At 65.1% G+C, this 23,859-nt stretch overlaps 1 protein-coding gene across 1 annotated transcript; it reads left to right on the forward strand.

The window, feature by feature from the left end:
- Positions 1-10,745: 10,745 nt before the first annotated feature.
- NGFR (nerve growth factor receptor) lies at positions 10,746-20,847 on the forward strand (the record flags this gene model as incomplete). The annotated part of the gene is made up of 6 exons (XM_082297196.1): positions 10,746-10,802; positions 14,122-14,263; positions 17,431-17,790; positions 19,305-19,548; positions 19,867-20,027; positions 20,546-20,847. The coding sequence occupies 6 exons, from the start codon at positions 10,746-10,748 to the stop codon at positions 20,845-20,847; spliced, it is 1,266 nt and encodes a 421-aa protein (XP_082153322.1).
- Positions 20,848-23,859: the final 3,012 nt, after the last annotated feature.

Below are 23,859 nucleotides of genomic sequence, written 5' to 3' on the forward strand. Positions count from 1 at the left end.
GCCCAAACCCGAATTAGGCTCAATAAGCGTTGAAATTAAATTAGCGAAACTGCATTAAAGCCCTGCGAGGACGCGGCTCGGGGTGGAAACGGCCTTAATGTGATTTCAGCCGAGTTCCCTGCCGCGATTTGCAAGTCAGGGAAATCGAATTAGGGCTGTTTGCATTCTGAGCTCTGTCCGCACGGCCCCGTCCTGCGGCTGAATTAATCTGCTTTAAACCCCAGCCTGTCTTTCACTCAGACAGCTTCACCTGACTCGCCCCGGGGAAGCAGAAAACCCCCCCGGGCGGGCACAGGGACCCCATGGCAGGCGCGGGTTTGGGGGGTGGGAAGTCGTGGAGGCTTTGGGGAGCAGCAGGCTTATCCCGAATCCCATCAGGGAATGATGTGGGGCGCAGCCCCGAGCTGAACCCCGCCGTGCCGGGCTCCGCAGAGCCGGGATCGGGGTGCGAGCACCCCCGTTCTCCGCAGCCCGGGGTCCCCGCGGCTCGGCGGGCGCCAGGGCCGGGGTTCCTCGCTGCTCCGCGATGGTTATCGGCGATTTAACCGAGTTTCCTCCGCGCCGGGAGCCAGCTGGATCCGGCTGCGTTACCCCCGCTCCGGGAAGGCTCCGCTGGCTGGGAATTGTCACCCGGCAGCTCCAGGGAAATCGGGACCGGGCCGGGGGAAAGCGCAGCCCCCCCAAAACCCCGCAGCCCCTCTGGTGCCCACGCGTCCTCCCCGCCTTCTCCCCATCCTCCTCTTCGTCGGGCCCGCAGCAAATTCGCCAAGTGAAGGGGTTTGGGCACCAAAAGGTGACCCCGAGGGTCTGGGGACATCCCCGGAGCGCAGGGACACCCCAGGAGCTACAAAAGGCTCCTGTCCCCCTCTCCCCGCGCAGGTATCGCCATAGACGGCTGCAATTAAAGGGGAGTTAATGACTTAATGAATCCTAACCCAATCCCCCTCATTAGCGCGTGAACCGCTGACCCTCCCTGGCTGCGGCCGCCGGCGCTGGAATCGCGCAGCTTTTCCTTTCCTTCCAGGGATTTAATGTCCTGGAGAGGGGAGAAAGTGGGGGCTGGAGGGCAGGGGCTGGAAAGCCCGGCCTGGAGGGGGGACACCCCAAATCCCCCCAAATCCCCCCCAAATCCCCCCATCCCTGCTGGCCCCGGGACAAATCTTGCCCTCTCCGGGACAAGTCCTGCACTTCCCGGGACAAGTCCTGCTCTCCTCGGGAAAAACCCCGGCCTCTCCGGCCGCCCCGGCCGCCGCCGGACAAAGGCACTTCAGTGTCCTCTCCCGCAGCTGCCGTGGGGCCGGAGCCCCTTCCGCCGCCGGGGGGGCTCCGAGGGCCCCGATCCCGCCGGGAGCAGCCGGGCTGAGCATCCCGGTCCAGCCGTTTCCAGGGATACTGCCGGGGGGTCAAGGAGAGGTCTGGGATGTTCCAGTCTTCCTGTAGCGTCCTTAATTGCTCATTTATTTAGAGCAATTAGTCCCAGGTGCTTGTCCGCGGTTGGGTGACCCCGGCGGGTCCCTCCTCATCCCGGCCCGGCCATTCCAAGCCTCGGGATCGATCGGCTCCTGGCGAAGGAGGAGTCCCCCCCTCAGCGCTGAGCCACGTTCACATCCCTGCCCCGTGACCTTGTCCCTGTCCCTGTCCCAGCTCATTCCCCGCGGGAGGGATGGGATGGGGTGTGGGGGATGCTGTGGCCCCCCGGGATGTGCAGCCCTTTGGAGCAGGGGATCCACCCGGAGCATCCCCGGGGGCCGCGGAGATCCCTGGAAAGCGCCTCCCCCCGTTTTCCTGTGTCTCGGAGGAGCAGGAGCGGCCGCCGCGGGGAACAATCCGGGGCTTTGTGGAGCAGGACCCACCCGGGGGCGGCCGGCGGGGTCAGCGAGCCCCCGCTGCCTTCTGTGCCTCGGGCAGAGCCCCGGGGGGACGGGGGGCACAGCGCGGGGCCCTCGGCTGGGAATGGGGGCAGGAACGGGCAGGGGGAGAGCAGCGGGGAGGGCACGGACACCGGGGGGGTCACTGATATCGGGGGTCACAGATGTCGGGGGTCACTGATATCGGGGGTCACTGATATCGGGGGGTCAGTGATATCGGGGGGTCACTGATATAGGGGGGTCACAGATATCGGGGGTCACTGATGTCGGGGATCACAGACATCGGGGATCACAGATATCAGGGGGTCACAGATATCAGGGGGTCACAGACATCGGGGGTCACAGATATCGGGGGTCACTGATATCGGGGATCACAGACGTCGGGGATCACAGACGTCGGGGATCACAGATATCAGGGGTCACAGACATTGGGGAGTCACAGACATCGGGGGTCACAGATATCGGGGGATCACAGATGTCGGGGGGTCACAGATATCGGGGGTCACAGACACTGGGGGCTCACACCTGGGGGCTCCCATCCCCTGCCCTTTCCCCCCCAGCACAACCTCTGCCACCTCTGCCTTTTATCAGCCTGGCCGGGTGGCCCACGGCGGGGGGGTTGGTGGCCCACGGGGGTTTTCGATGGCCCATAGAGGCTTCGACAGCCCCGCCCTCTGTCTGAGCACCCCCAGCGCCTCCATTTCCCCCCTCCCGTGTCTGCCGGGCCGGGGCCTTTGGCTGCCAAATGCGTCTCCATCGCTCCCCAGGCGTCACTTCCCCCATGGCTCCATCCCAGCGTTCCCATTCCCTGGCACCGGGAGCGCTCCCAGATGGGACCTCTCCGCTGCCTCCTCCCCCGCGCGCCCCGATTCCAGGGCGCGTTAATTGCCCGCCGATTGATTCCCCAAATTCCCCGCTGACTCCCATTAGGGCGGCTTGGAGGATCCTGGGAAAGGGGCAGGACGGATCCGGCTGCACTCGGATCACAGAATCGAGGGGGGAAAAAGCTGAAAAAGCCACTTTGGGAGGGGGGGGGGGGGCTCGGCGCTGGCCGGGGTGCAGGGGGGCTCCCCCGGGGTAAAGTTTGTGTCACCCAAAAGCTGCTCCGGGAACATCCCCAAAGCCACGCGGACAAAGGCACGGCCCTGACCCCGCTCCCTGAGGGATTTGTCCCGGACCAGGCACGGGCAGCCCCCAAGGGGGACCCTCCTCCCGTTCCTAACCCCCCTCAACCCTCCCAGCCCGTCAGGTGCGGGGCTCAGCCTCCTCAAAACCACCCGTGGCTTTCCCAAGGGTTTTCCTGCAGCCAAGGGCGACTTTTGGCTGGAAAATCCTTTTCGAGCCCTGGAAAATCCTGGCTCAGGGGTATGGGGGAAGCTGGGAGCGCGCACAGCCCCCAGGCGGGGATGGAGCTGCCGCTTCACCGGACTCGGATTCCGGCAGGAATTGCCCCCGGCAGGTCCCTGTCCCTCTCCGCTGGCTGGAAGGAGCCCGGAGCAGCTGCAATCCTTCCGAGAAGCGGCTCAGGCTCTGCCCGGGGCAGCGCTGCAGCTCGCAGGGCACAGGCCCAGCACCCAGAGCCTCCCCGGGGAGCGGGACACCCCCAAATCCGGGCTGATCCCCCTGGATGACCCCGTCCAGCCCCTTCCTGGACCCCTCCCTGCATTCCCGGCAGCCGAGGGCGATCCAACTCCCCCAGGAGCACCCCTGGACTGCGCAGCGGGGTCGGGATGTGCCCCGAGGGTCTCGGCATGGATTGGAGCCTCCAGCAGCCGGGACCGGGGAAATTCCGGTTCCGAGAAAGCCCCGACTTCCAGGAAGGCTCCGCGTTCCTCCCGAGCATCCCCGGGCAGGAAACCCGCGAGGGATGAATGCCCAAAAGGGTGAATGAGGCTGCCTGGGGAGGGAAGCGCTCCCGATCTGGGTCAGCCGGTCAGGGGAGGGCTGAGCCGGCCGGAGCGTGCCCAGCACCGGGAGAGGGACCCGCGGTGCCACCGCGGCGGCTCCGGAGCAGGCTGCAGATGGGCAGGGAAGGGAGGCAGCCAGCGCTGCTGCTCGGGGCCATAAATTACCCTCAAGGTTTCCTAATGGGACCCTGATTTATCTCCTGCCTCTGTCTGGACTAATTGAGTTCATTCCGCTCGGTGATTCATGCCGTGGAAATGGGTTCCAGGGAAAATGGGACCTCAAGCGGCTTCAGCAAATCCCGGCCTCCATCGGCCTGGGAGCCGTAATGCTTTTAGAACCGGGGGATTCGTGAGGGCAGCGGCCCCCGGCCCATCCGTCACTGCCAGGGCGCGGCTCGGGTTTCAGCCGGGGCTGCCAGGAGGGTCCGGAGGGCGAAATCGGGGCTGGAGTGACCCCTTGACCCTGCCTGGGGTGGTCTTGGGGCTCAGCAGCCCCCGGAAGGTGGCCCAGGGTCTGTCCCGGAACATCCCGGGATGGGGAGGGATGGGGGAGAAGGAAAAGCCCCTGGAAAAGTGCAGGAGGCGAAACGGGGCCTTGGATGGATTCCTCTCAGGTGGGAGCGGGGATGAGCATCCCACACCTCAGCCAAAATCCCGAAGCTCCTCCGTGTCCCGGGAGTGGCCTTTGCCCCTCCTCCTCCTCCTCTTGTCCATCCTGGCCGCTCGGAGGGCATTCCCCATGCCCGGCTGGACCGATTCCAGCAGAAATCCATCCCAAATCCCGACCCAGGGCAGGGGGGCAGCAGCGGCCGCCCGGCCCCGCCCGGCCCATCCCATCCCAGCCCAGCCCAGCCCAGCCCAGCCCGGCCCAGCCCGGCCCAGCCCGGCCCAGCCCGGCCCAGCCCATCCCAGCCCGGCCCAGCCCAGCCCGGCCCCACTGGGGTTGTTGTGCTGCTCTCGCTGCTGGCGACAGCCGTGGCCGGTAATGGTTTTATTGGTTTTATTGGTTTTATTGGTTTTATTGGTTTTATTGGTTTTATTGGTTTTATTGGTTTGTTTGCTCTCCGCTCGTGTCCCCGGGGAGTCGGAGGGCTCAGCCCGGCCCGGGCATCCCCTCCCGGCTGCTCCGGCCGGCCCGGATGGGGCTGGGGCTGCTGGAGAGCTCGGAGAGAACCTGCGGGGGGTTGTGGAGAGTTTAAAGCCTCCTGTGCCTGCAGGGTTTCCACATCCCAGGGGGCTGGGAGAGGATCCCGTGGGGCTGGGAGAGCCCCCAGGCCAGCGCGGGCCCTCTCCGGGTCACCGAACCCTCTGAGCACACCCGGAGGGGTCGGAGGGATCCATCTCCCCACAAATCCAGAGCTGGGATCCCTCCTTAAATCCTCCCCGGCCCCGCCACACCCGCGAGCGATTCCAGGAGATTCTCCCCCGCTCCAGGCCCTGCCTCTCCCGCCTGGATCCGCCGCTCCCCCCGCAGCATTCCCGTGTCGCTGCCATGTCCTGGCCCTCATTAAATCCCTCCTAAAAGCCGGGATAAAATTGCTTTTACCCAATTTCCTCCTCGTTGTTTGCTGGCTCGGAGAATTCCAGCGGGGCCGAGGCAGCGCTGCTCATCCCAATCCGATTATCCCTGATCCAATCGATCCTCGCTTGCGCGGCCCTTGTGAAACTCTCACCTGATTCCCGAAGCGCCGGGCGCTCCCACCCTCGGCTCTTCCCCGCGAGAATTCCCAAAAAACCCCACCAAAGCTGCCCCATCCCACCGGGAAACTGTAAAATAAAATAAAATAAAATAAATCACGGTATAATGCAGGTGATGGAAGTGGAGGGGCCGGGAAGGTGCTGGAGGGGTGGAGCTGTGGGAACCGCGCCCATGGATCCCTATGGATGCCGCAGGGACACTGGGCTGCACACACTGGAAACCAGCTGGAAAATATCCCACAGTGGGATTAGAGGGGTGTTTTAGGGCCCTTCCAGTGGAAATATTCCGTTTTATTCTATTTATTTCTATTCTATTTATCTCTATTCTATTCTATTTTATTCTATTCTATTCTGTTCTATTCTACTCTATTCTATTCTATTCTATTCTGTTCTGTTCCATTCTATTCTATTCCTATCTTATTTATATTTATCTCTATTTTATCTCTATTTATCTCTATTTTACCCCCATTTCATTTCCATTCCCTTCCATTCATCTCCATCCCATTCTACCTTTATCTCCTGCTCCGGCCGAGCTCTGAGTCAATTCAAATAAAATCCCCACCCCCAAACGAAAAACAAACGCAGCGAAAAGCGCAGCCAGGAGCCAAGGAAAATAAAAAATCTCCTCTGGCCCGGCTCATCCGCACTGACACCGCGGCGGCTCTGACATCCATTTCCTCCCGACAGCAGAATCCTCGATCCATCAGCGACAAACCCGGGATCAATCGGTTCCCAAAAGCCGGGCCGGGGAGAAGGAGCCCGGGATGGATCGATGCTCGCACTGGAGCAGGAAATTATCGATAACGCTGCTGCTGCTGCTGCTGCCGCTGCCGGGCGTGTCCCTGTCCTTTATTCCTGCCCGTCCTTCATTCCCTGCGCCGTGCGCTGGGATTTTCTCCCGGGGATTGTTTGGAGTTGGACGAGCCCTGGTTTCTCTCTCTGGTTTTGTTTTCCCAGCCCGGCTCGGCTCTCCCGGAGATTCCCGCGGGCCGGCCTTATAAGGAGCCGAGGATCGGTGCCCCGAATCCCCCCTGCTGCGGCAGGGCCATGGATCGCGCTGGGAAGACACGGAAAAAAAAGGGAAAGGGAAGGGATGGAGGGAGGCAGCAGCAGGAATTGCAGGCCTGGAAATCTGGGAGCATAATCCAAAGGAGCTCAGGACACTCTGGGAGTGATGGGAATCGGGTTTGGGGGACTTTGGGGAATGCCGGATCCCTCCTGCCCCGGAGCTTTTGGGATTGTTTGGAGTCTTGGGGTCACATCCAACACCGGGGGTGTCACCCCAGCCGGAATCTGCACTCGGGAGCCCCCGGACAGCCCAGGGGAGCCCAACCCCGGTGTCCCCCCCATCCCCCCCGTTCCCCGTGTCCCCGAGCCTTGCAGTGCATCCCAACGGGAATTCACCTTCCCTGCTCCACCTGCACCTGCACCCCCATCGCCCCACCCCCAGGAATAACTGGGCCCCATTTCCATGGAATAACAGCCCCACCCCAACGGGAAAAACTCCCCTCAGAGCCGATTTTCCAGCTCACTCCCTATTTTCCACAGGCTGCATCCAAGGCACAGATGGGATGAGCAAGGCTGGATTAAGGGAAAAGTGGGAGGTGTCCCGGACAGTTCCTCCCCGGCTGCCCAAATCCAGGCAAGAGTTTTCCCCTGAATGGAAAAAGCGCTCAGAGGGAACCGCGCCGTGTTCCCAACGCTCCAGGCAGGAAGGGTGTCCCGCAGCCCTGGAATTGTGGTTCCAAATGGAGCCGTAATTCCCGGCCCTCCGTCACAGGGAACAAACGGGTTTGGAGCTGGCAGAGCTCCAGATGGGAGCAGGGAACGGGCCCGGGCACCTCAGCACGAGAGCCGAGCTTGGCCTCCATCCCTGAAGGCTTTTAAGGGCCCGAATCCCATCGATTTCCAGGAAAACCGGAGCATCCAGGTGGGAGCGCTTCCCTTCCTGCTCCCTAGACATGGGCTGGGCTCTGGCCGAGTGGCCCAAGGTGCGAATCTCTCACCTGAGCTGCTCTGAGGAGTTCAGATAATCTTTCCCCCTTTTTTCCTTTGGAAAACATGGCATTTTTAAAAGGCGCCTTTTTGCCGCAAGTTCCCCTCCACCCCTGGAGACGGGAACGCTCCGATGGCTCCCAGCAAGGCAACACCGGGTCAGAGCCTGATTCCACCCGAATTTTCCTCCCTTTCCCCCACAAAAGGGATTTTCCCTCACGCCCAGGCCCCCCTCCCCTTCCCCCGGAGCATTCCCTGCCCCGTTCCCTGCCCCGTTCCCTGCTCCGGCCCCGGCCCCTTTCCCTCCCCGCGGGTTTTTCCTCGCGGTTCCCGCTCTCAGCTCCCGGCGCTCGCTTCCCGAGGAGCGTCATTAATTCAGCCTCATTTCTACCTCGCCATCGCCGAGGGATTGGCTCCGTCGGGAAGGGAATTTCACCTCGGCTTTGGAGTAAAAGCCACAAAAACTTCACGGGCGGGGGCTGGCCCCGAGTGTTTAAGCCGGGCTCTTCCTGGGGGCTCTGAGGCGCTTCCTGGGAGAGGGGGAAACATCCCCTGGACCCCTCTGGGAGGTGGGGAATCTGGAAGCGCCTGAAGGGAGATAACGAGGGGGTGAAATCGCTCTGAGGACGGCGGGGACTGCGTGCGATGTTTCACCCAGCTCTAATTGGCCTTTTGCTAATTAATCCTGCCCTTTCTGGCGCTCTCCCTCCAGCAGGGAAACGCCTTCCTGCGTGATCCCCGTAGCCTGAGGGGAGCTCGGGAAATTCGTGGAAAAAAAATCATGGAAGCTTCTTTTTGTCACTGAAAACGTGGCCAAGCCCTCCCTGAGCTGCTCTCGAACCACAAACCCAGCCCTGGCACCGCCCCACCCCTAAGAGCGGATTTTGGGGTCCCCCCGATGGCCACGAGGCTTTTTGGGGCCCTGGTCAGCCCCACTGCAGAGCCAGTGGCAGGTGAGCGAATGTTGGGGTGACCTCAGGGGTTGCAACGCTCAGAGAGTTCCATTTCCCACCATTTCCCCCCCAAAAACACCCCCAGAGCCTTCGGGTTTAATTCGAGGAGGTGACACCAGACCTTTCAGAGGCTCTTTGTCACCTCAAGGAGCCGGGAAAGGGCCGCAACCTCTTTTGTGGACAGGAAAAGTGCCGCGCGTGTGACTTGGTGAAGAATTCCGTGAGTCCCTTCCCCAGAGGAGTCGCGGGATGGGAGCGGGAATTTTCACTTCCCCTCGCCCGGCGCAGATGGAGCCCAGCTGGGCGGGATGGGCTTTTCCAGGGCTGGGTTTGTCTCGGGATGATTCCCAGACTGGCACCGGGCCGCGGTGGTGGCAGGGATGGGGCTCGGGGACCGCGGGGCAAGAGCTCGGTGTGCCCAGCGAGGGGGGAGGAGAAGGAGAAGGAGAAGGAGAAGGAGAAGGAGAAGGAGAAGGAGAAGGAGAAGGAGAAGGAGAAGGAGAAGGAGAAGGAGAAGGAGAAGGAGAAGGAGAAGGAGAAGGAGGAGGAGGAGGAGGAGGAGGAGGAGAAGGAGAAGGAGGAGGAGGAGGAGAAGGAGAAGGAGAAGGAGGAGGAGGAGAAGGAGAAGGAGAAGGAGAAGGAGAAGGAGAAGGAGAAGGAGAAGGAGAAGGAGAAGGAGAAGGAGGAGGGGGAGGAGGGGGAGGAGGGATTTATCCAAGGGCCCAAGGAAAACATCTGGATTTGCCACTTGCTGCGGCAAATTAATTGCGGGATCCCGCGGCGGCTCCCCCGCTGTGCCAGCCCTGCCACGCGCCTGCCCCCATTCCCGCTCCCGGGAATGTCCTCAGGGACGTTGTCCCTTGTCCCCTGCAGCCGGAGGAAATCCGGTCACCCCATCCCGTCCCGCTGGGGCTGCGGTGTCGTCGGTGGTCCCGTAAAAACCCCTTAAAGCGCCGGGATTGTCCCTGCCCTCGCTGCCCGTCCCGCCGCGGGCGGGCATCCCGAGCCCCGGGCACAGCCCACCCCGTCCCCACCTGGCCCCGGCGTGGCTCTTTTGGCTGGGAAAGGCTTCTCCATGTGGCTCCCAGATGTTCCGCCCGTGACGGAGAACAAACGGCAGCTCCGGCTCGGGTTTAATCCCGTGGAAAAGCTGCGAGCGAGGGAATTCCGTGAAGCCCTTCCCGGGATGAGCCGGGTGGCAGCAGCCGGCCCCGAGCACCTCGCAGAGCCCAGAATTGGCTTTTCCAGAGGAAATCCAGCGGAGCGGCGCTTTCCCGCCCGGACCCGCGGGGATTTGGGGAGCTCAGGGGCTCCCGTGGCTGCAGGGGTGGGAACCGCTGGGTTTGGGAACCCCAAAAGCACCTGCAGGGGCCGGAGCGGGGAGGAAACACCTGGAGCTGGACGCGCACGAGGCCAAATCCGCTGTGCCGAGGCCACCGTGGCCACAGGAGCCACCCCGGGGCAGTGGCAGCGTGCCCGGGCCATTCCCAGTGCCACCAGTGACCCCCCCCGCATTGTTCCGGTGACCCCACAGAGCCGTGCCCGGGGCTGACGCAGCGCTGCGGGATGAGAGACGAGCCCTGGCATTTCCAGCTGCCATTCCTGTGGGATCCGGGAGGGCAGGAGGCCGGGCAGAGTCACCCTGCGAGCATCAGGACAAAGGAGGGCGGCACGCGGGGACCTTTTCAGGGACCACGGGACACGGGATTTTTTGCTGTGGAGAGCTGAATGACAAGGATTTAATTCAGTCCCCGCCGCGCGTTCCCCTCTGAGGGCCCCTCGGTGTCACCCGGACCGCGGGGACAGCTCTGGGGGTGTCCCCAGTCTGTGGGTGCTGCCTCTTGTCCCCTGCAGCCGGAGCAAGTCCGGTCACTCCATCCCATCCCGCGGGGCTGCGGTGGTGTCGGTGACCCCGAGGCGGGGACAGACGGACGGAGGCGGGAGGGGATGGAGAGGGGGCTGAAAGGACGGACAGAGAGCACGGGAGGGAAAACGATGGATGGAAGGCGACAAGAACCGAGGGGCCGAGGAGCCCCGGCCGGACACGGAGCGAGCGCACCCCAAAAGCGCTTCGTGGGCGGGCGGCGGGGCCGGGGGGGCCCGGGGGGCCCGGGCTTTGTGTGGCGGCGGCGGAGGAGGGTGCGGGCTCGGCCGCTCGTGATGCTCCGGGGGCGGGGAGGAGGAGGAGGAGGAGGAGGAGGAGGAGGAGGAGGAGGGACTTGCAGCCTTTTCTGGCCGCCGCCGCGGCGGAGGGCGGCAGAGCGAGGGCAGCCCGGCCGCGCTCCGGCTCCCGGGGCTGTCACCGGCCCCGCTCCCCCCGCGCCATGGCCGGGCTCCTGCCGCCGCCGCCGCCGCTGCTGCTGCTGCTCCTGCTGCCGGCGGTGAGTGCGGGGAGCAGCGTCCGGGGGGAGCAGCGCCCCGGGGGGAGCCCCGAGAGCCCCGGCGGGCACGGGGATGCAGCGTCCCGGGGGCACCGGGAGTCGCGTCCCGGGGACAGCGCGGAGCGTCCCCGGAGGCACCGGGGGATGGAGAGTCCCCGAGGCACCGGGCGGGGGTGGGATGGAGGGTCCCGGAGGCATCACACGGGGGTGTTTGGAGGGTCCCGGGGGTCCCGGGCTGCTGGCAAGGAGGGTCCCGGGGGTCCCGGGATGGGAGGAGGGCTCAGGGGACAGCACAGGCAGGAGCGGGGTCCCCGTCGTGCCGGGCTGGGGGGTCCCGGAGGCACCGGGGGGGCCCCGGCGGAGCCGGGCAGAGCTCTTTGGGGTGCAGAGGGATATGGGGCGGGGGTCCCACAGCCCCTCCGGTCCCGCTGCCCCGAACTCTGCCAGTGCAAAAGGTGGCAGAACCTCAGTCCGAGGGGAGGGGGGAAGAAGCCCCCCCCCGCACCCCCAGTGCCTTCATCACCTGCCTCCCACACACCCCCCAAAGCTCTCCCAGACTCTCCCTGCTCCAAACTCTCCCCGAGCCAAGGCTGAGACCCTTTTCCTGCCGGCAGAGCCCTCGGCGTGTGGCCCAGACAAAAAAACTTCAGGGCACGGGGAGGGGGGGGGCCGGCAGAGGGGGGGGGTGCCCGGAGTGGGGCGGCCGGGGGGGTCCAGCCCGCAGCTGGGGCAGGATTTGGCGGGGGTCCCAGGGGGGTCGTCAGGCAGCCGGACACCCCTCGGGCAGGATATTAAATAAAGGTGGAGTTCAGCGGCGCCGTGCAGGGGCTGAGGAGCGGAGCGGGGTTGGCACCGCCGTTCCAGGGGCTCCTTTCCCCCGCATCCCCACGGGACCAGGACGGACAAAGCTCCCCAGGGATGCTGTGACAGCGGGCGGGTGGCAGGAGGGACCGGAGCTGTCCCGGTCAGATGGATCCCAACGATTTCCCCCCAGGGCATCCCCCCCCCGCCCCGGGCTGTGATGTCCCCAAATCGCCACTTCCCCGGGTCGGGGTCACCTCGGGGAGCTGGTTCTGCCCCCCAGGATTGCACCTGCGGGGCTGGGAGTGTCCCCGGGGGTCCCCGGGGAAGGGAGATCCCAGATGTGCCCCCCCAGCTGTGTCCGCACCCCGGGACTCCCCAAACCCCGGGACCCCCCAAGCCCCCCGCGCTCGCTGCTCGGTACCTGCGCTGCTCGGCGCGGAGCCCTCCCGCTGCCCGGGGCTGGGCGGACCCGCAGCGCTCGGACGCGGCTCCCCGAGCTGCCCAAACTTCGGGAATGGCTGGGAGCCGGGATTTGGCCTCTCCCAGCCGCGGGGCTCGGCCAAGAGAGGCAGAGCGCGTCCGCCAGGCCCGGGGGCAGCTCGGATCTCGCTGCCGGGCTCGTCTCCAGCCGGAGCATCCCCTCCCCTCCCCGCGCCCCTGCCGGGCGGTTTCCAGCACCAGGGCTCCCAAATCCCGCCCGGAGCGGCTCTGTCCTCACCCGGCAGCGCCTGCTCGGGCTCCAACCCCCCCGACACGGCTCCAAAAGCAATTAAGAGCTTCCAGAGGTGTCGCCTGCGCCCTCCGCCCGGGCCGGGCCAGCTGTCAGAATGCTTTATGGCGTTAATACCCGCGGCTTTGTCGCCGGGAGCCGCGCTAATAACGCGCACATTTCCGCGGCCTAACGCGGACCAGGTGCCCCTTCCCGGCCTGTTCGTCCCGAGGGGGGCTCAGCGCGCCCAGAACCCGAAGGAAACCCCCGGAACGAGAGGGAGGGGTCGAGGCACCTGGAGCTGGGAATTGCATTTTCCGCAGCGTTTGAGGAGCGTGGGCGGCGGGACCCGGCAGGGGGGGGAGGGTGGCACCGGCCCCGGGGGAGGGGACAGGTGGCCGGAGAGGGGATCCGGGTGGCGCGGCCAGGCCAGTCCCACGCGGAGCTGCTCGCAGCTGCCCACGGCGTGCGGGAGCCGGGAGCTCTGGGATCACGGGGAGCTCTGGGATCGTGGGGAGCTCTGGGATCACGGGGAGCTCTGGGATCACGGGGAGCTCTGGGTGCTGCCGTGGCCAGCCCAGTCACTATTCCTAGCCAGCCCCGCTCCCGGCCGCTGGAAGCGCATCCCTGGGGAGCTGCGAGCGGCCAAACCCTGCCCCAATGGGGCAGCGGGATGAGCTCGGCCAGGCTGGCTCCAAAACCCCAAATGTGCCCCCCACAAGAGGCCACCGCCTCAGCCCAAACCCCTTCCCAGGTGACATTTGGGGGTGCTGGGAGGCTTCCCGATATTCCAGTCCCTCCTGTCCGCCCGGAGCGGGCTGGAAGGGGCTGGAAAAGGGCTGGAAAATGGAAAAAAGGAGCTGGAAAAGGGCTGGAAGAAGGGGCTGCCAGGCCGGGCTGGCGGAGCCGCGCCGGGGAGGGGGAGCGGCCGCCTCCCAGCGCAGGGTAATTGGAGCACTTTGTCATTCAGCTGCCTGGAATTGGCGCTCCATTGTCTCGGCCCCGCCGGATGCGGCGCGCAGGGAGCTCCGAGCGCCGCTCCGAGCGCGGGGACGCGGCCAAGGCGCTGACGAGGCCGCCAGATGCTCCCCCCGAGCCACTCCCCCCCCCAAAAAAATCAGCCGTGGGTGGGTGGCAAAGGGATGGTCCGGCCCCGGGGCTGCGAGAAGAGGGAGCAGGAGGACGCCTGGAAGGGCTGGAAGCTCCAGGAGAGGCTTCCTGCACCCCGGGGTGGTGGCCAGGAGGGGTTTTGGGGAGCAGCTGCCGATGCGATTTCAGCCGATTTTCACCCGTGGGGTGTTTGTGGTTGCCAGGTGTGGGGACAGGTTGTTCGAGCAGGGACACCCGGTGCCACCAGACAGGGTGTCCAAAGCTCCCGGGGCTCCCTCAGCTCTTCGTTTCCATCTGGTTCTGGTCCCCAGGCGGTTTTGTGGGGCAGAGCTGCCACCCCGGCTCTCCAAACCCTCCACCGAGGCAGGAACGTCTCCTGTGCCATTCCCCAGGCTGGGAAGGGCTGAGCCCTCCGGGATGGCGCAGTGCCCTCACAGGAGGTGGCTCAGGCAAGGGACAAGGACAAACAGAGGCCACCTCACCCCAACCCCCCCCCCGGGGGCTCTCCTGGCTCCCTCCAGCTGCAGAACTCAGCAGGATCTTTCCTGATGAGTGAATTTTGCCTGGAACAGTGCTTTTTTCCCCCCAAAATCTGTATTTTGCGTGAGTAGGATGCCCCCAGAGCAGGCCCTTCCCTGGGTGTCACATCATCCTCCGGCGACAGGAGTGACCTCCCGGCTCTGCTCTCTCCGCCAGGGACCCGCCTGGGGCTCCAAGGACAACTGTTTCTCCAAGCTGTTCACGGCCAGCGGGGAGTGCTGCCGGGCCTGCAACCTGGGCGAGGGCGTGGTGCAGCCCTGCGGGGTCAACCAGACCGTCTGCGAGCCCTGCCTGGACAGTGAGTACCCCCCGAGCCCCCCGGGGCTGCCACGGGGTCAGCGGGACCAGGGACAGGGGCTGGAGCCTCGCCAAGCATCTCCTTGTTCCCTCCTGGAAGCGTCACAGCATTCCCAGCTCACGCCTGTGCTGAGTCAGGCGGGGTTGGGGCTGGGTTCTGGGGAAAGGGTTAATGAAAGCGGGATATTCTTCCCCCAAAATGGGGCTTGGGGCGCGGGGAGCGGCACAGCCCCAGAGCTGGGGCTGGACAGCGCTCTCAGGCACAGGGTGGGATTTGGGATGGGCCCTGTGCAGAGCAGGAGTGGATGATCCTCGCGGGTCGGGATATTCCCGGATTCCCCGAGCCCTGCACCGGCACCTGCGTTCCTCCAAAGATTCCCCCCGTCAATCCCTCCTCTCCCTGGGCTGGGATCTCTGATCCCGGACACGGTTCCAGCCCCATTCCCGCTGTCTCTCCACCTGCTGGCCCAGCATCCACCTCCGTAAAATCCCCCTTCCCACCCCGACTGACCCCGGATCCATCCCCAGGGATGCTTCCCCATGAACCACCTTCATTATTTTACTTTTAAACCTCGAAAAGGCCACAAAACAGCAGCAAAACTGAGACGGGAGGGACAGACCTCGGGAGGGAGGGGACGGCGCTCTCCAGGCCGGCTCCAGGCACGATTCCCGAGTCCAGCGCTCCATAAATGTCGGTGGGAGCCGCGAGCCGAGCGCGGTGGGAGCGCGGGCAGAGGAACCGGGCAGGGATCGCCATTCAGACAATGCCCGGGCGGCAGCAGCGCTCTGCCCTCCCCAGGCACCGCCGGGAACCCTCCGGAGCGGGATCTGTCGGGAAAAGCGGTGCCAGCCCAGCCCGGGTGGCTCTGGGGAGGCGATGGGAGAGGGGGAAAGGCCGGAGCGGGGCTGGCGGGGAGAAGAGGAGGCAGAGGAGGCCGGAGGAGCAGAGCAGGGACAGAGCAGAGCCAGGGCAGCGCTAAAAATACCTCGGCATCCTGCGGGATCGATGGACGGCGCTGCCTCCCTGCGCCCGGCCGGGAAACAGATCCCAGCCAGGGGCTGGATCCCACTGAGGGATGGATCCCACCAAAGGAAAACCCTCAGCTCTTCCCTGAGAGGGATTTTGGAGTGGGGAGGGAAGGAAACCTGCAAACACCACGGCCGTCCCTTGCTGGGATGGGCAGAGGATCCCGGTGGCTCTGGATCCCGCTGGATCCCGCTGGATCCCGCTGCCGCGGGCTGGGCAGGTGGAGGCAGCCCCGCTGCTGGCAGAGCCTCCAGACTGAGCCCCAGGAATGCGGGCACGGCCCAGGGCTGGGATCCCCACCTGCACCCCGGGCTGCCTCCTCCGAGCACTCCCTTGGACACGTTCCCAATCCGCCGGCGGAATTGTTTTGGAAAAAGCCTGCTGCAACCAAAGCCTGGCCCCTGCCAACGCCCGGGGGGGCCGCAAGAGACCATCCCAAATGGGGGGGGGGGGGTTGTTCTAATTTCCCCTTTTTGCCCCATTCCGGCCCCCCCCAATCCCCGATTGCTGCCTCATGATTTATTTATCCCTCGCAGCCTCCCGCGCTGCCGGAGGAGGGAGGGATGAGGGATGAGGGAGGGGGGGGCCCTGTTTGAATCTCGGCTGTAATCGCTCAGCTCAGATACCTTCGGCTGCCACTGCAAATGTGCCCACTCAGCCGAAAGCCTTTCCTGGCCACTTCCCCGCTCTAATGGGGCCCATCAATAATTCAGGATAATGCGAGGGATGAGCCCAGGTTAATGGGAGCCGCGTGTGCCGCCCCGGGGCTGCTCCGGCGCTGCTCGCCCGGCCGGGCACAGGGCAGCGGCTGCTCGGCCACCCCGGGTAGCCCAGGGCCGGCAGCAGCAGGGACAGGGTGCCCAGAGAAGCCGTGGCTGTCCCACCCCCGGGAGTGTCCAAGGATGGGGTTTGGAGCAGCCTGGGATAGTGGGAGGTGTCCCTGCCCAGGGCACTGGCTGGGATTTAAGATCACTCGCGACACAAATCATTCCATGATTTTATGATTTCCCAGTCCTCCGGTGTCCTGCAGATCCAGGGAAGGCCTCAGGAGAGGTGCAGGGGGAGGGGAGATGCTGAGGATGGGAAAAATCAGCTGCCGAGGCTGGGATGGGACTTCCATCCCTCCCATCCCACCCATCCCAGGGGTTTGGGATGCTTCACTCCCCTCTGGAGCAGCCCAAAATTCACATCCCAAGGAGCTCTGCCCCGAGCCTGTCCCCGGCTCAGCGTCCCCAGGGAAGCTGGGAGCTGCTGGGAGCGGGAATTGTCCTTCCCACACCATCCCCGGCATTGATCGGGGTCAGCTCGAGGCCGCCTCGTTCTCCGAGGAGCGGGGATTGAGGCGGGATCCCCAGCCCCTTCTCCATCACTCGGGCTGGAATTTCCCTGGGATGAGGGACGAGGCTCCGGTGGGATCGCTGGCAGCGGCCGGTGCGGGGACAGCAGCTGTGCCCTCCAGGACAGGCTCTGACCCCTCTTCCGGGGCTAAAAATATCCCCAAACTCCTCCGGGAGCGGGCAGAGCGAGGGCCGGGGATTGATTTCCCTGGCAGCGCGTCCTGCAGGATGAAACCGGAGCGCCAGGAGCCCCGGGGTCAGGCAGAGTCAGCAATTAAACGCTGCCACCTCCTGTCCGCATCACACCCCGAGCCGGGGACACGCGGGCGGGGAGGGGGCGCGGGACCCCGGGGACCCCCGGGCAGGATGTGGAGGAGAAAGTGATGGGATGCGAGGAGCAGGGATGGCCGCGGGATGCCCACAGGGACCGTCGGGAGGTCAAAAATGGGAATAAAACCAGGAATTAGCGGGGGGACGTGAGCAGAGAGCGCTGGGATGGGCACTGAGGGCAGCACCTCCCGGCTGGAGCCGCGGGGAACTGGGAATTGCGGCGGGAATGGGGAAAGCGTTAATGGGATGAGGAGCCTTGGGGGATGCTCAGAGCTCGGAATTTCTGTGGGAATGGGGAAGGTGCGAATGGGAAGAGGAGCCTGAGGGAGGCCGGGAGGTGCTGGGGGGCCGCAGAGGGAAATGCTGGGAGCGGAAACACGGATTTGATCCCAACCACGTCCCGGCCCGCGCCAGCAGAACCGAGTGACCGCGGGGACAGCAGGCCGAGCCCTCCGTGACCCCGCATCCCCACAGGTGTCACCTACTCGGACACGGTGAGCGCCACGGAGCCGTGCAAGCCGTGCACGCAGTGCGTGGGGCTGCAGAGCATGTCCGCGCCCTGCGTCGAGTCGGACGACGCCGTTTGCCGCTGCGCCTACGGATACTTCCAGGACGAATCCAGCGGGAGCTGCCGCGAGTGCCGCGTGTGCGAGGTGGGCTTCGGCCTCATGTTCCCCTGCAAGGACTCGCAGGACACGGTGTGCGAGGAGTGTCCCGAGGGCACCTTCTCCAGCGAGGCCAACTTCGTGGACCCCTGCCTGCCCTGCACCACGTGCGAGGAGAACGAGGTGCTGGTACGGGAGTGCACGGCCGTGGCGGACGCGGAGTGCCGGGGTAAGAGCCGCGAGGAGAGGGCGCTGAGCTGCCCCGGTGTCGCTGTGTCATTGTCGCAGCTCCGCTGCCGCCGCAGGGAAGCTCCCGGTGAAGCTGCCCAAGCGTGGCTCAGCCTGGATTTAGGGAGCGGCGCTGGGATCTGGCAGTGCTGGGCGAGAGAAAGGAGCTGAGGCTTCCTCACAGCCCCCATCAGCATCCCAAACCCAGCTCCAGCCCCGCGGGAAAGGAGGAAAAAGGGGAGAAATAAGGGCAGAGCTAAAAGCCACGGGTGTGCTGCTCCGGCTGGGAATGCTGCTCCAGCCGGGAGTGCTGCTCCAGCCGGGAATGCTGCTCCAGCCGGGAATGCTGCTCCAGCCGGGGGTGCCGGCGGCTCCTTGGCAGGGACAGCGGCCATTCCCTGGCAGGGACAGCGGCGTCATTCCCTGCCCCGAGCCCGAGGGGAGAAAAGGGCTTTGTCCCGGCCGCCGCCGAGCCGCGGCCCCGGGGCAGCTCCTCGGAAGGGTCGAGTAAATGGAGCCACAAGTCAAGGACACAGGGCCGGCTTTGTCCGCCGGGAGCGGCTCCCAAAGGGCAGCGGGGCGGGGACACGGCAGGGCAGGATGTCACCCCCCCCTTCCCCGGGGGGCTGGCGAGGCGGAATTCCAGCCTGGCACAATTCCAGCTCGGCACCGTGACACCGGGGGCTGGCAGGGGGGTGGCAGGGCGAGGTCCCGGCTCCCGCCGCGATTCCAGGCGCATCCTCACTCCGGGATGGGCTGGGGGATGCGGCCCGGCCCCGGCAGTGGCACCGGGCAGAGGCCTGGAGAGGGCACAGGGAATTCGGGATGGGATGGGATGGGATGGGATGGGATGGGATGGGATGGGATGGGATGGGATGGGAAGGGATTGGATACGATGGGATGGGATGCGATGGGATCGGATGGGATGGGAAGGGATGGGATGCGACGGGATGCGACGGGATGCGATGGGATGGGATGCGATGGGATGCAATGGAATGCGATGGGGCAGCCACGCGTTTCCCTGGAGCAAGAGCAGACGGATCCGCTCCGTGGGACACGCCCGGGCGCGGCAGGAACGGGGTCACTCCCGGATGAAGCCGGCAGGGGCCGGGAAAGGGGCAAATCCAGGCCCTGGCGCTCCGGGAGCGGCTCCGTGCGGGGTGTGGGGACACCTGGGCTGCCTGAGCCCAGTCCTGGAGCGGGTTTGGGGTGGAGGGGAGGCAGCTGGGGCGGCTTCCCTGGATTTGGGGGCCGGCAGCACCAGGAGCTGTGCTGGGAAGAGCTGCAGGACTTGAGCAAAGCCAGTGCTGGGAAAGAGCTGACAAAGCCACGGCCACCTCCAGCCACCCCCGGGGCAGGGGGCAGCTTTGGCTTGTCCTGGGGACAAGGAAGGCCAAGCCTGGGGACAAGGGGACGCGGCAGAGCCGTCACCTCTGCAATCCCACAGCCTTGGGAAGAGATCCCTGCAGGAATCCCTGTCCCGATCCTCATTTTCCTTCCCCTCCATCCTGGCAGGTCTCCACCCTCGCTGGACAACACACACCCCGTCCCTGGCGGGCTCTGAGAGCCCTGAGCCGGCCACCAGGGAGCCGCTGGGCACCGAGGGGGTGGCCAGCACCGTGGCCGACACCGTCACCACCGTCATGGGCAGCTCGCAGCCCGTGGTGACCCACGGCACCGCCGACAACCTCATCCCCGTGTACTGCTCCATCCTGGCCGCCGTGGTGGTGGGGCTGGTGGCCTACATCGCCTTCAAGAGGTACAAGGACCGTGACAGGGACCGTGACAGGGATTTGGGGAGTGGGGAACGGTGGGACCCCCACTTCGGGTGTCCCACAGCCACGGCTGCCACCACCGAGAGCACCGGGCCGCGGGATTTCCGAAATGGTGTGAGGAGTGAGGCAGCTGTGGGGTGAAGAGGGAGGAGGCAGCAGGGTGGGGGACCCGCTGCACCCCTGTCTCTGTCCCTGCCTGTCCTGGAACCAGGACAGAAACCAGAAAATGGGACAGAAACCAGAAAATGGGACAAAACCCTGCCAGCCTCAGGGACGTCACCTCGGTGCCCCCGTCCCCACAGGTGGAACAGCTGCAAGCAGAACAAGCAAGGGGCCAACAACCGCCCGGTGAACCAGACACCGTCCCCCGAGGGGGAGAAGCTGCACAGCGACAGCGGCATCTCCGTGGACAGCCAGAGCCTGCACGACCAGCAGCCCCCCGGGCAGGGCACCCAGGGGCCAGGTGGGACCCACTGGGACAGCCCGGGGTGGGCAGGGGGTGGGCAGGGGCACCCTGGGATGGACAGGGAGGATGGACAGGGACACCCTGGGATGGACAGGGACACCCAGAGATGGACAGGAGCACCTGGGGATGGACAGGAGCACCTGGAGATGGACAGGGACACCTGGGGATGGACAGGGACACCTGGGGATGGACAGGGACACCCTGGGATGGACAGGGAGGATGGACAGGGACACCCTGGGATGGACAGGGACACCCAGAGATGGACAGGAGCACCTGGAGATGGACAGGGACACCCTGGGATGGACAGGGGCACCTGGGGATGGACAGGGAGGATGGACAGGGGCACCTGGAGATGGACAGGGACAGCCCGGAGATGGACAGGGACACCTGGGGATGGATAGGGGCACCTGGAGATGGACAGGGATACCTGGGGATGGACAGGGACACCCTGGGATGGACGGGGAGGATGGACAGGGACACCCCGGCACGGATTTAAGGCCGTTTCCCCCTCGCAGCGCCCAAGGCGGACGGGAGCCTGTACGCCGCGCTGCCGGCCAGCAAGCAGGAGGAGGTGGAGAAGCTGCTGGGCAGCTCGGCCGAGGACACGTGGCGGCAGCTGGCCGGGGAGCTGGGCTACAAGGAGGACCTGATCGACTCCTTCACGCGCGAGGAGTCCCCGGCCCGCGCTCTCCTGGCGCACTGGGCCAGCCGCGAGTCGGCCACGCTGGACGCGCTGCTCGCCGCCCTGCGCCGGGTCCAGCGCGGGGACATCGCCGACAGCCTGGCCAGCGAGTCCACGGCCACCTCCCCCGTCTGAAGAGCGGCCCGGGGGGGCCCCGCGGGGTCCTCCCGCCCCCTCTGGGCTCTCCCCTGCCCGGGGCCGGAGGGGAGGGTGGGGAGAGCCCCCGGGCCCCCCCGGCTGCCCGCGCGGAGCTCTCGGTTCCGGTACCGCCCCCTCCCCGCGCTGGCCCCGCCCGGCAGCCCCTGACGGTGCTGGGGGGGCTCAGCCCCACCCTGATCCCAAATCCCGGCTGCTGCCGGAGCGTTCGCAGCGCCGGGAGGCTGCGGGAATGGATGGATGGGTGGATGGATGGATGGATGGATGGATGGATGGATGGATGGATGGATGGATGGATGGATGGATGGATGGATGGAGGGATGGATGGGTGGATGGAGGGATGGATGGATGGATGGATGGATGGATGGATGGATGGATGGAGGGATGGATGGGTGGATGGACGGACAGATGGACATGGGAGTGACCCCCGTGCTCTCAGCCCTCTCCTCTCCCCCCTCCCAGCCCCTTCTCCCTGGGGCTCCTCTTCCTCTTGCCCCAACCCCGCTATTCCCCAAATCCAGCTGCTTTCCCCCAAAAAGCAGGGGAAGGGCGGGGCTGGAGAGCCCCGGAGCTGCTGCCCCGGGATTTGGGGGGGGGCTGGGGGAGGGGACCCGGCTTCCTACACTGTGAAATTCGGGGGTGCGGCCCCCCCCGAGGGCCCACAGGGATTTGGAGCCGCCGGGGCCACCCCGGACTTCGAGGAGCAGATTCTGGGGTGCCACCAGCTCCTGTCCCTGCAGGGGACACCGAGGGGCCGGCGAGGGTCCCACGGACACGCCCCGTGGGGGACGCTGAAGGTGGAAAGCGCTGACCAAGTGCCTGCCCCGGCGGGGACATCACCCAAGGGCTCCGCTCCTCCTTCCCCGCCTGTCCCCGATGTCCCCGAGCTGCGCCGACCCCGGCCGAGGCCACCCTGCCACCGTTGCACTGTCCCTGCTGTCCCCACCCCCGCTGAAAGGGCTCCTCCTGCTCCCGCACTGTGAAGGTGGCTCCGAAATGTCCCCGCGGGTCCCTCCCCGCCTTGGGTGACCCCAGCACCTCCCCCTGTCACCGCCGGGGAGGGGACATCGCTCAGCAGAGCTCAACGTGCATTTTTGGGGTATTTCAGCCCCAGCTGGGTGACCTGGAGAGCGGCTCCGGGCTGGGGATGTCCCCTGAGCTGCCACCGGGCTCCCGGGGATGTCCCCTGAGGTGCCACCGGGCTCCCGGGGATGTCCCCGACGCTTTGAGCTCTCCTCGCCCGGAGCATCCCGAGGTTCCCGCGGAGGAGGCGCTGCCGGGCGAGCCGGGTACGGCCCCCAGGCCTGGTGTGGCCCCTCCGGCCCCTCTGGATTCAGCCCAAAATCCCTTCCTGGAGGCAGAAATGGGATTTTTGTCCCCTCCTCGAGGAGAGACTTGTAAATACGAATTGTGGTGTTTGATGTTTCTACGTGTGACCCCCCTGGCGACAGCCCTGTTCCCTCCCCGCCTCCAGGTGAGAATTCCCACCCCAATCCTCTGATCCCACCTCATTTCTGGCCTTAAGGACTCCATGGGGAGGCGAGAAACGTTCACCCCCCCCCGGAAATCGCTGCAGCAGCTCGGGAACGCGGCAGGATTTGGATGTTCCCGGGAGAGCTCGGAGCTTCCCAGGGGTTGGAGCGGCACCCGTGGGATTCCAGCACCCAGATCCTACAAAATCTTCTGGGAATTTCCCTCCCTGCTGTGCTCCGGGTGATGGAGAAGCACAGGCTGGGCCCGGATCCCCAGGCTGGGGTATCGGATGGTTCCTGCCTGCACTGGAGGAGCCAAGATCCCTTGGGAAGAGCCGTCCTTGGTCGGAATCTCTCGGCCATGGAAGGGCTGCAGATCCCAAATCTGAGTCCCGAACTTCTCCTGTTGCTCAAATCCAAGGAAATTTGCCCCAGATTTACAACCCCACTCACAGTCGGAGACTCTGGGTTGGAAACCCCCAGCTCCTGCCAGGCTGAGCCACGCTCTGGGATGGATTTGGGATGGATTTGGGATGAATTCCATCACTGGTCGTCATCAGGTTGTTCCGTTTTCCCCTTTTTTTTTTGGAAAAGCGACTCCAGTACAAACTGAGGGTTTCTGGAATGATGCACCCGGATCCAAACCGAACCGAACTTCCCGGATGAGCCAACCTGGCCGAGCCTCTCCCGCTGGGAGTTCTCTTCTCCTCAGGACAACGCTGCCGTGCTCTCAGGTTTTAACTGCCATGGGAAAGGGATTTCAGCGCCCCGGAATCCTGAAAATCGGATTTTCAGGGCCGAGGGAACGGGGACAAACTCAGCACCCAAAGAGGAGCCGGGGGCCGCCCCAAATCCCGCCTGGCTGCAGGGAAGAAATGGAAATAAAATTCAAAAAAAAACCCACATAAAAAAAATCCCAAACCAGGAGGGAAACACCAAAAAACCCCAAAAGCAGGAGGGAAACCCAAGCCAAAGCCAGAGCTCGTTTCGTGTTGTACAAACCCCGTGTGTTCCTCCACTCCCCCTCTGTAACTCCAGGGCCGATTTCTTAGGAAGTAGAAGGATTTTGGGGGGTTTCGGGAGGGTTCGGGGCAGCATGAGCCGGGAGGGATGCACGGGGGAGGCCCGGGGGGGTGGAATTTGTCCGTGTGTATCCTTGGGATGCCAATAAAGAGCATCGCTGTCGCTGCCCCGCTCCCTTCTTCCCCCATCCAAAAAAAATGGGGAGGGAAAGAGCTGCTTGATGCCACATCAGCTGCCAGGGGGGCGGCAGGGACAGATCCCTGCTGGATCCCTGCTGGAACCGCCGGGAAAAATCCCAAACCCCTCCCCAGCGCCAGGTCTTGGGAAAACACAGCGATCACCGGGAAAAAGGGGGAAAATTCCGAATTAAACTCCCACGAGGCGCTTTTCACTCAAGCCCCGGGGGGAGCGGGAGCTTCCCCTTGGAGAGGGACAGAGCTGGGAAGGGAATCTGGGAAGGGAAAGTTGGGAAGGGAAAGTTGGGAAGGGAATCTGG

Source organism: Coloeus monedula (assembly GCF_965178545.1).
Source record: "Coloeus monedula genome assembly, chromosome: 26".
NCBI classification, from domain to species: domain Eukaryota; kingdom Metazoa; phylum Chordata; class Aves; order Passeriformes; family Corvidae; genus Coloeus; species Coloeus monedula.